The 11,297-nt window shown below is 41.4% G+C and overlaps 1 protein-coding gene and 1 pseudogene across 1 annotated transcript; one reads left to right on the forward strand and one right to left on the reverse strand.

Moving 5' to 3' along the window:
- Positions 1 to 20: 20 nt before the first annotated feature.
- Positions 21 to 4,870, forward strand: LOC103867279 (polyadenylation and cleavage factor homolog 4). Its single transcript, XM_009145334.3, has 7 exons — positions 21 to 661; positions 1,598 to 1,699; positions 1,783 to 2,040; positions 2,142 to 2,264; positions 2,347 to 2,784; positions 2,872 to 4,371; positions 4,460 to 4,870. Exons 1-7 carry the CDS (start codon positions 266 to 268, stop codon positions 4,472 to 4,474), a joined length of 2,832 nt encoding a protein of 943 aa, XP_009143582.2. The 5' UTR covers positions 21 to 265; the 3' UTR covers positions 4,475 to 4,870.
- Positions 4,871 to 8,632: 3,762 nt separating this feature from the next.
- Positions 8,633 to 8,731, reverse strand: LOC117134574 (annotated as a pseudogene).
- Positions 8,732 to 11,297: the final 2,566 nt, after the last annotated feature.

Raw genomic sequence — 11,297 nt, forward strand, 5'->3', positions numbered from 1 at the left:
GTCTCTTTAAAATCCCCAATTGACAAACCCTAATTGATCGGAGCTTGTCCACATCTCTGCCATTGTTGCCGAATCCGAAGCTTTCTTATCTTCTTCTTCTTCTCCTTCTTTCTCGGAGACTCACGTCTCAGCTGTAGATTGTAACTTATCGATGTGTAATTCAATCTATCGATTGCTGTAATGCTCTGTTCTATTAATCGATTTTTGAATTAGGGCCATTCCTCGTAGCTTTTTTTCGATTCGTGTATTGATTATAGTCCTCAAGATGGAGAATTCGCGTAGACCGTTTGATAGATCGAGAGATCCGGGGCCGATTAAGAAACCCAGGCTCAGCGATGAACCAATCCGTCCCGTGAATTCCAACGCGCGGCAGTTTCCGTCGCAGAGACCAGTCGCTACGGCGGTGGGAGCTCTACCGGCGTCGTCAAGGTTTCGAGCTGGCGGTGGTGGTGGTGGTGGGAGAGAAGCGGAGAGTAGTAGCGAGGCGTATGAGCCGCAACTGGTTCATCCGCATTACGAGCTTGTGAATCAGTATAAGTCGGCGTTATCCGAGCTTACGTTCAACTCGAAGCCGATAATTACGAACCTCACGATAATCGCTGGGGAGAATGTTCATGCTGCGAAGGCCGTCGTGTCCACCATTTGCAATAACATCATAGAGGTGAACACCTAGTTTACTTGTTATAATACCTTGTTTGTGTCATTGTATATAAGGTAAAGAAGGTGTAGGTGGTGGTTGAGATTGTGATCTGTATACGAGGTTTAATGAGAAAAAAAATCTATTTTTGAAAGCAACCCTAGTGTCTTTTCTGGAATCTATGTGCTTTTTTATAAGTATTTATCAAGTCGCAGATCATTCTTGTGAATCAAAGTTTTTACTTTATGCCATCTATTGGATCACATTCTGTAAAAGATCTGTTTCCCGACACTATGTTATTAACTATCTCAGATTAGCTGTTGCCCATGCAAAAGTTTGGTCCATATTCATTTTGTAAGAATGCATATATCAACTCCTCATGTCATTGTACTGAGTTTTGTTTAGAGGAGTGTGTAGTCTCTTTTACAACGTTGGAGTTGTTCAATTGTTTTTTTTTTTTCACTTTGCCATTTGACAAGAGCTCTGTAAGCTATGTGTTAAGTGAATTTGTATTTTCTTTTAGTGGCTTCTGCTTACCGAAAGCTTTCTCCGGGAAGCGGAAACATTCTTTTTAGTCATCTTTGGGTAGCCGAGAATCATTGGAGCCTGTTCAGTAAAGTTTGTGGGAAGACAAGGATTGCTATTTCGATGTTTGTCACTTTAGCATAGACATTGACACTTCTAATAGTGTTTCTCTGCCATTTTTGGGCATGTAGATATTGCTGACGTTGTTTAATGGCTTCATGTGTCCCATTTTTAGATTCCTTGTTTGTCAGGATATATGTTAGTAGTAGCTTGAATGGCATTATATTTTGTGATCTGAATTCTGGCTAAAGTTAAGTTACTGATATTTGGTTCTTATCCTTTAGTGTCCCCTCTATTGTGGGAATCCTTGATGTTACTCTCTATGAGATCAAATTTGCCATTTTCTGGGTATCTGATTTGAAGAATATTATGCAGGTACCAAGTGATCAGAAGCTGCCAACGTTGTACCTGTTGGACAGCATTGTGAAGAACATTGGAAGAGATTACATTAAGTACTTTGCTGCCAGGCTGCCTGAGGTTGGTGTTTTGGTGGTAGTCATAGTTATATAGTTTCTTTTGGCTAGAAACCTCATCTGATCTCTCTTTTCACTTCTGTGCAGGTATTTGTTAAGGCTTACAGACAAGTTGACCCTCCTATGCGTTCTAACATGCGGCATCTTTTTGGAACCTGGAAAGGAGTCTTTCATCCGCAAATACTTCAGCAAATTGAGAAAGAACTTGGCTTTAATGCTAAAAGTGATGGCCCAGCAGCTGCTGTTACCACTGGCAGAACTGATCTGCAATCTCAGCGACCACAAAATAGCATTCATGTGAATCCCAAATATCTAGAAAGGCAACGCCTTCAACAGTCAGGGCGGGTAAGAAAATTAAACTTGCGGCCACTGAAATTTATTGGTGACCACAAAACCAAAGAAATTCCATTAAAGTTTCCTGAGTATCTGTTTTGGTTTATGTGCAGACAAAAGTAATGATTACGGATGTCCCTGAGATCGTATCCAATTTGACTCGGGATCCAGATAGACTGGAGAGAGTTTCAAGCACAGCATCTGGAGGCTTGTGGGCAGGTCCAGCTAAAGTGAATGTAAGATGATTTTTTCCTTGGCTTAGTTACAGTCTTAACATATGTTCTGTCTTCTGATTGTGACATTGTATGTTGAATTCAGACCATTCGACAACCTCAAAAAGACTCACTCAGTGAACCCCTCTACGAGAAGGATATGGAGTCAATATCAGAGGAATATGAATATGCTTCTGATCTACCGCATAATTCTAGATCAGTGGTTAAGAAAGTTGGTCCTAGGATTACTGAAGATGGGAGTGGAAAACAATGGTACGAAGCTATGAGCAGGGGTCCTGATCTGATTTCCGACCAGAGGGAAGGGTTACACACCAAAAGCAGAGTTTCTAACTACGCTACTGCGAGACTTGAAAATTCGGAATCAAGTGGTCCCAGTAGAAATATAGGCGTGCCTTATGATAGTTGGAAAAACTCTGAGGAAGAAGAGTTTATGTGGGACATGCATTCAAGGGTATCCGAAACAGATGTGGCGACTATCAACCCGAAGATTGAGTTTCAGGCTTCAGATGAATCAGAGAGACTGGTTAGCTATGATAGTTAATTTGCATTACTTTTTATAATGATGTAACTCATTTAGTTTCTTGTCTTTTAACCTTTTCCCATCTTGTAGGAATCTAAAAATCACCTCTTAAAACGGCCAAGGTATTCAGCTGTCGATCCAAGGCTTGATCCGGTGAATTCTTATTCCAGAGAGCAAAAAGATTCAAGTATTCTTGGCCCCTGGACGTCTTCTCCTAGATCTTTGCATGATTCAGAAGTTTTTCCTTCTATTAGTGCAGCCTCAAATGCAGCTAGAAAGGGAATTCAGCCTCAATCTAGGATTGCTAGCTCTGGAATCTTGCCAATCTCAGGACCTGTGTCAGATAAACAATCGAAACAGAATGTGAGTAAGCAAGATTCTGGAAGAGCTCACTCCCTCACTCAACGTGATCCTAGGGCTTCCCGGTTTCCAGCAAAATCTCAAAGTGACTCCGTGCGGCCCTTATCTTCAAGTAGCCAGTTTAAGAACACGAATACGCTTGAACTACCCGATTCATCTCAAGTTGAAAAGTTTGACTCTAAGTCAACAGCTGAAAATGCTCGAGGACAAGCCAACATGAATGATTTGTTGGCAGCTGTCATGAAGAGTGGAATCCTTTCTAATAATGCAACTTGTGGTGGAAGCAAGGAGGAGATGTCTCAAAACGGGGCTGACCCAAGGGCACTAACCCTGTCAGCAGTATCTAAGGATAAGACTTTGCCAACTTCAGTGGCTGGCGCAGTGTCTCTTACTGGTGTCACATCAGCACAGGCATCAAAAGAGAATAGTAAGGCCTCAGATCCTATTTCGTCCCTCTTGAGCTCCTTAGTTTCAAAGGGCTTGATATCTGCTTCAAAGCCGGAGCCGCCAGCTTCAAAGACGGAGCTGCCATCTCTCGCTCAATGTGCGGCTCCTTCCGTTTCACAGGACCATAGTCCTGATCATTCTACAAGTAGTTCTATGTCTGTGGTTCCATCAGATGCTCAGCCAGTGGTTTTGGTGAAGAAGAGTCTTTCCACTGCCTCGAAGGTAGCACCAGTGGAAACAGCAAAACCGGAACCTGAAAACCTCATAGGATTGAAGTTCAGAGCAGATAAAATCCGTGAACTTCACCCCTCGGTGATCAGTAGTCTTTTTGATGACCTTCCACACCTCTGCATCTCCTGTGGCGTTCGCCTTAAGCAAAAAGAAGAACTTGACAGGCACATGGAGGAGCTGCACGATAAGAAGAAGCTCGAGTTAAATGGCACGAACAGTAAATGTAGGGTTTGGTTTCCAAAGGCTGATGACTGGATAGCAGCGAAATCTGGAGAGCTTGAACCTGAATATGAGGAAGATCTGAGTGAACCCGAGAGTGCAGCTGAGAATGGTCCAGCCATAGCTGCTGATGAGAACCAGAGCGCATGTATATTATGTGGAGAGATGTTTGAGGAATATTTCAGTCAAGAAGTGGATCAATGGATGTTCAAAGGAGCTTCTTACCTTACCATTCCTCCGGACGAGAGTGAGGCCAATGGACCGATCGTCCATGCAGCTTGTTTGACCAAGAGTTCTTTACCGGGCTTGGGAGTTGGGAATGCAATCAAACAGGTAACTTATCTTTAAAGGCTCGCTGTTCTGAAACTCCATTCTTTAATCCAGCATGAATCCACATTTACGTGTTGTTCCATTCTGCTAGGAAATGGTTGAGTAGCCTCCATATGAAGGTCAAAGGAACATGTGCTGGAGGAAGCGGTGGCATCACAGGGGAAACAGGTTTGGTCGATTTCACGTGATGCTAGTTTTGTAGAAAAGTGTCATGCTTCGAGTTGAGGAAAAAAGAAAGATGTGCAGTATTTAAAAATGAGAAAGAAATATATGCTTTTGTCTCTCTACTTTTCATTCTATACAAAATACAAAAGAGCAAAGAGGCCTTCCCAATATTGCACATTCCAGATTCTATGCCTTTCTTTCATGTGTTACAGAAAACAAAAGCACTAAGGTTTCTTATGAGCAAAGATTTGTCAGGTTACGTATCATGAACATCCAAAGCAACAACTACTACCATATATGCTACCTTAGCAATGACTATTTGTTTACTTCTGTTGAATGATTGTTTTATCATACATTAACTCATTTCGAGTGTAGTTATCGTTATCATGTGAACTCTCATAGATTCAGCTAACATTAATTGGGGAGTGAGAGAGAGGGGCAAAAGATTTTATGAGTTTAATTGGATGTGCAGTAGTGTTATTATAGGCTGTGTAGGTGGGGAAAGAGAGCTCTAGATAAGCAGAGCGACTGTCCTTCCTTTTGGGAAACCCCAATTTTCACGTGAGCAAGAGCTGGTCAATATTAATGTCGAATCAGATAGGCTGATCTCTGTTTCTTCAATTTCATTGATTATTCATAAATGCACAACTAGTTATTGCTTACAAACGCAGATGTTTGAGAACGTCAATGTGGTTAATGGTGTAGTTGCTCGAAGAAATAAATTACAACAAAATCACTTGAGCAACCGAACCTTACCAAGAGACAAGAGTTTAACGATAGGAGTCTTTTAAAAACGTGTTTATCTTAAGAACCACATTAAGCAATAAGAGTGGAAACGGAGATTTTAATTATTGTTGTTGATATAGTTGTGTAGGTAAGATGATGATTAAATGACAAGTAAGCTTTAATGAGCTTATCCAACCAACTGTTTCTTTTCTTTTTTTATATATAGACTCGATTCGTTTTCGTAACGTCTTTGATGACTCATGATGCCCAATTTAAACAAATAATATCAAGAAGACTTTGAGAAATGCAGGTCCAGTCTATCATGTTTCGTTTCTTGTTCATTCATCATGTTTCATTTCGTGTCTTTATGTAGTTTCTTTAGGTTTCTTCTTCTTCTTCTAAGCACTTGTTAATAATTTTTTCACTAGCCAATCTAGTTTTTAGACCATAGTTTTACGTTGCTATCAAAGAGTGTCTAGGTAATAAAGTCGATGAGTTTTAAGACTTTGTCATTCGAAGGTCTAGTGTGACTCAAGTCGTTCCCTGCCTGACGATCGCATAATTGTCATACTTTTGAAGACGTCATTGGCATACTATTTTGTAATTTTCTTAGAAACTAACGAATATAAAATACCAAACACACACATCTTATTACGAGAACATAACCTGTATAAATCCAGGTCAAACTATTATTGAATTACTTTCTTTTCTTGCAACAAGCTATATACATGATTGATAAAATGGAAACAAAGTTAATCAAAGCATCTCTAAGAAAAAATATCAAGCGAAGAAAGGAGTATATATTAAATTATTACAAGTTGATAATGCAAGGAACATGGTTTACAAAATATCTAAAATTAAATGTATCTCGATCTCTTGTCATCGGCTTATTTTTTCCATATCTAACTTACATTTAATGGTTGAATTTCTTAAAACTTTTTATTTCAATTAATGAAGTATCAAATAAATAAATATTTTACAGACCTGACGAAACTCAAAAAAAAAAATGGTCAGAAGAGAGACATGTTCACATCCAAGACAAGAAGAAGACGAAGTCATCTCTTTCTTCTTCATATAGCTTCTCCGCAACTTCCATACCAAAATCTTTAAAACCCTAAAACTATTTCTTGTAGGTCAAGTCTTTGTTCCTCAACATCATTTCTTATTCTCCCAAGACATAATCTCTTTCAAAGATTCCTCCTCTCTATCTTTCTCACATTCTTGAATCATGAGAGTTCTCGTGGCTTGTTGATATCTTGCATATTTGCATTGTTTTATCCATTCATCCATGAGCATTTTCATCGTATAGATTAAGATTCAGACATGTTTAGGTTGCATTTTGCATACATGAGTCTCTATTAGGTACTGGAGTACCACATGAGGTTATTTGGAGCTCAAAAAGGAGTGTTTAGAGTGGTCATTGGGCGAGCAAGGCATGGAGCGACCAGTCCGGAGCGACACCACCAAGTCGCTCTGACCTTCCTATTGGAGCGACCTTACCAGAGCGACAGGGAGAAGTCGCTCGCGGTTTCATCACTCGGAGACGCGAGAACGAGCCCGGAGCGACCTCCCGGAGCGACACCACGAAGTCGCTCGCATCTCACACCCCTCTCGGAGCGACCTCCCAAAGCGACACCCCGAGGTCGCTCGCGTCTCTATGGCGAGACGACACGAAGCGGAGCCTGGAGCGACCTCTCAGAGCGACCCACTGAGGTCGCTCCCGAAGGCCAGAGCGACTTGCCGGAGCGACATGCCGAGGTCGCTCCGCGCCTATTATCTGCTTGATTTCTATTTTACTTAAGGGCCTTTTGGTCATTTCATTATGCACGTTTTACATTTCTAAAACCTATGTTTTAAACATCTTTTGTAGCCACCAGAGGCAGATTATCTTTTATCTTTTGATCTATTGAGAAATACACAAGAACTCTCTTGAGAAGTTCATCTCTTGGATTTTGATTGTTATGTTCTTGTGTTATTGTTGATTTCTTATCTATTTCTCTACATGATTAATCTGAAATCCAATATGGGTTTAAGAGGAATCATGGAGATTAGTGAGTAATCACCTTTGGAATTCATGGGTTAGGGAGATTAAGGGTGATTAGGTTAGAGCTAGGATGTTTTAGTGTAGATCATTCATATTTCCTTGCTAGTAGAGAGTAATCATAATGCATCTTCTGAGTTGGCCACTCAGTTGTTGATCCTTAGGCATTTCTCACCCGAAAGGTGTTCGATGAAATGCCCGAGACAACTCTCCTAGGCTTTTAGTATACTTTGCCAAAGACATTTGTTGTTAAAGATGCTAAGATAGCTAATAGACTTGTTAGTAATGATTGCTTTCATATTATTCAACCAAAGACATTTGATGTTTGAGATATGTTAGCAAATGAGCATTCATCTAGACATAGAGCTTGCTTAGAATTGTGTCTAGGCTTAAGGTTGATAGTTTGATTGATCATTTGCCATCCTTAGTTCGATACTTGATCACCCAAGGTCTAATCCCTATGCCCATGAGTTCTCTTTTCCTTTAGTCAAGAAAGTGTCATTCTGTTATTGCTTTCTAGTTTTAGTCATAGTTTCAAACCCATCTAAATCATTGGTTGCACTTAGATTAAGTGAGTACTTGCATTCTCAGTGCTTTGATATCCCTCAGAACTGGTTCGACAATCTTTTATACTACAACATTTGTTTTAGGAGCCTTGAAAACTCCTAACATCAAATTGGCGCCGATGCCAAATTCTGAGTAGATTTGAACATTGAGATTTAGTCACTTGCTTGAGACTAAGTCATTTTTATTTTCTTTTGTTACTGATTCTCTTTCTTCACCTCCCTCTAATCTACAGGTGTATGAACTTGAGGAGCAGGGGTCCATCAAACCTAGTTCCAATAGCTGCAGACATCAGAGCTTTAGAGAGAGAGTGTGCTAGAAATAGAAGAGAAGAAGAGCAACAGGCTCACTTGCAGAGATTGAGTACTGATATGGGAGACATACCTCAAAACCAACAGCGAGCAGCTCAACCCATTGGCACTTACGACCGCCCCAACATTCATGGTCATAGATTGGGAATCCGAGCACCCGCTGTGGCAGCCAACAACTTTGAGATCAAATCAAGACTCCTCAATGTGATCGAGAACAACAAGTATCATGGCTTGGCTCTAGAGGATCCATTTGATCACTTGGACAGGTTCGACAGCTACTGTTGGGTGTCAAAAACCAATGGTGTGTCCAAGATGCCTTAAAGCTCAAGCTATTCCTTTCTCTTTGGGGGATAAGGCACGTCAGTGGGAGAAGTCTCTACCCAGTGACTCCATCACTACTTGGGATGACTGCAAGAAAGCATTCTTGGAGAAGTTCTTCTCTACTTCAAGAACTGCTAAGCTGAGAAACGAGATTTCCAGCTTTCAACAGAAGAACTTGGAAGGCTTCAGTGAAGCCTGGGAGAGATTCAAGGGCTACCAAGCTCAATGCCGGGCTACCAAGCTCAATGCCCACACCATGACTTTTCTAAGGAGAGCTTAATGAGCACATTCTACCGTGGTGCTCTTCCTAAGTACAGAGCCAGACTGGATACAGCTAGCAATGGGTTCTTCTTGGGGAGAACTGAGAGGATGCAGAAGAGCTGGTTTGACAACATGGTAAAGAGTGATGCAGTCTACAGTGGAGACCACGACAGAGGCGAGTAGAACAGATGATAAGCAGACGAGGAAAAAGATCAAAGCTTTGGAAGATAAGATCGACCCTACTCATTGCTGAAAAAGCCACCCAAGAGCAGCTGACGTTTGTTGGTAACTCCAAGCAGGAAGATCCACTTGCTGTCATGAGGTTGAGGGTTTGGAAGGTCAGAGGAGTTGTGTTTCATCAACAACAATGGTAGCTGGTACAAAAAGGAGCCCAACTTTCAGTACAACAACTACCAACAGAGATCCTATCCCAACAACCAACAGAGTGGTTATCCGCCTAGAAACAACCAGCAAGGCAGCTATCAGCCTCAGCAAAACCCCTCGTCTGGTTCCTCTGCTCCTCAAGAGAGCAGCACTGATACCTTACTGAAACAAATCTTGGAGTCTCAGACTAGAAGTGAGAAGCAAGTTGGTTTATGAGTTGAAGAACCTTCATTCCAAGATTGATGGGAGCTACAATGAGCTCAACAACAAATTCTCACACCTTGCTTCTACAGTCAGGAATTTAGAGAATCAATTTGCTTCCATGAACACTCACCAGAATCGCCAGCAAGGATCTCTACCTGGAAAATCTGACCAAAATCCCAAGGAGGCCAAAGCTATCACCCTTAGGAGTGGTAAGCAGTTACTTCCTAAAACCCTCACCAAGGATACTGAGAAACTAGGTGAGGGGGTTGCCATCAACATAGATGATGAAGTGGTGATTGTTGATGAGAAGATCAATGACGAGATCTTGGAGAAGATAGTGGAAGCCAAGGGTAAAGGAAAGGTTGGGGAAGAGAAGAAGACAGTAAAAGATGGTGAGGTTGTTACTCCAGCAAGTGAAAGTTCTTTTGTTCCTCCTCCCTATGAACCCAAACTTCCATTCCCTGGTAGATTCAAGAAGCAGCTGCTAGAGAAGTACAGGCTCTGTTTCGAGAAGCAAATGAGTGAAGCTCAGTTTGCAATGCCCATCATCGATGCTTTCATGTTGATTCCTCAATACAGCAAGTTCTTGAAAGATACTGTAGCTGCAAGAAGAAGGAGATGGAAGGCATGATGATTCTTACCCATGAGTGCAGTGCCATCATCAAGAGGCTTGATGTTGTTCCGAGAAATTAGAGGATCCAGGAAGCTTCACACTACCTTGTGCTCTTGGACCTATGGTATTTGGAAAAGTCTCTGCGATTTGGAGCTTGTCAGCTTGATTGCCTTTGTCTGTTGCAAAGAAGCTTGGATTCACTCAGTACAAGAAGTGTAGACTCTCTCTGGTGTTAGCTGATCGTTCAGTGAAATACCCTGTGGGCATCTAGAGGACCTCCCTGTGAAGATTGGAAGGTATGAGATACCTACAGATTTTGTGGTGCTTGAGATGGGTGAGGAGGCCTCAAGATCCATTGATTCTAGGAAGGCCATTCTTAGCTACAGCAGGAGCTATTGTTAATGTGAAGGAGGCACGATTGATAGCTCCATTTGGGTAAAGAGAACATCCTCCACTTTGACATCAAGAGGAAAATGAGGAAACCAACTGTGTTCGGGCAAGCCTTCTACTACATTGAAGAGATGGACACCCCTGCTGATGAACACCTTGAAGAGTTACCACCTGAGGACGACGAGGAGGGAGCATCTCCCTCTACTCATTCCCTATAGAAGGTAACCCACCACACTCCCTTGTATATACCAATTTCATTTTTGCATATTAGTCTTCTTTTCGGTATCTCTCTCTACTTGAGACGACACAGAGACTGTGTAACTCAAGTTTGGGGGAGGTAACAAGTATTTGATCATGTTTGCTTTGATGTTGTTTCATTGAGTCAGGCATTGCCATACCTATTTGCATATAAAAAAAAATCAATCATTTAGTTTGCATCATTTGCATTTCTAGGAGAGTGTAGAGCATATAGGTTGCATTCACTTGCATTGGGAGCAATGATTTTAAATGCCTTGTAAAGAACACTACGTTGCACCTGAGTAGCTTTTGCACCTCTCAAAAAGACTTGTATGTTTCGAGCCTTGAAAACTCTTCCTGAAACTTTGTTGATTGCTGAAACTCAGTCTTTGAAGCCAACTACAACCTTATTTGGAACTGAACGAACTTAATGCTTCTTGCTCATGGTCCCTTGTGTACTGAGTCATGGCTATACACACTTAGTTGTCACATCTTTTATACTAATCTTTTTTGACAAACTCTAGTGGTAGACCACTCCCAAAACCTTTTCGTCCTTTTAAGCTTTCATTGTTTGATGAGTGAGGCCTTTTTTCGGAAAGTCTTACATGTGCATAATGTTGAGAGTATCGGGAACGACAATGCTTGATCTCTCATTCTTGCTAGATTGGGCACTCTATTGTCTAGCTATAGGTGGGGGTGAGTGTGTTTTGAT

This window comes from Brassica rapa, chromosome A05 (genome assembly GCF_000309985.2).
Source record: "Brassica rapa cultivar Chiifu-401-42 chromosome A05, CAAS_Brap_v3.01, whole genome shotgun sequence".
In the NCBI taxonomy this organism is placed as follows: domain Eukaryota; kingdom Viridiplantae; phylum Streptophyta; class Magnoliopsida; order Brassicales; family Brassicaceae; genus Brassica; species Brassica rapa.

Coding starts and splice junctions, on each gene's coding strand:
- LOC103867279 (XM_009145334.3), top strand. CDS start 266: ATGGAGAATTCGCGTAGACCGTTTGATAGATCGAGAGATCCGGGGCCG. Junction 662..1,597: donor TTTGCAATAACATCATAGAG/GTGAACACCTAG, acceptor AATATTATGCAG/GTACCAAGTGATCAGAAGCT. Junction 2,265..2,346: donor CAGGTCCAGCTAAAGTGAAT/GTAAGATGATTT, acceptor TGTTGAATTCAG/ACCATTCGACAACCTCAAAA.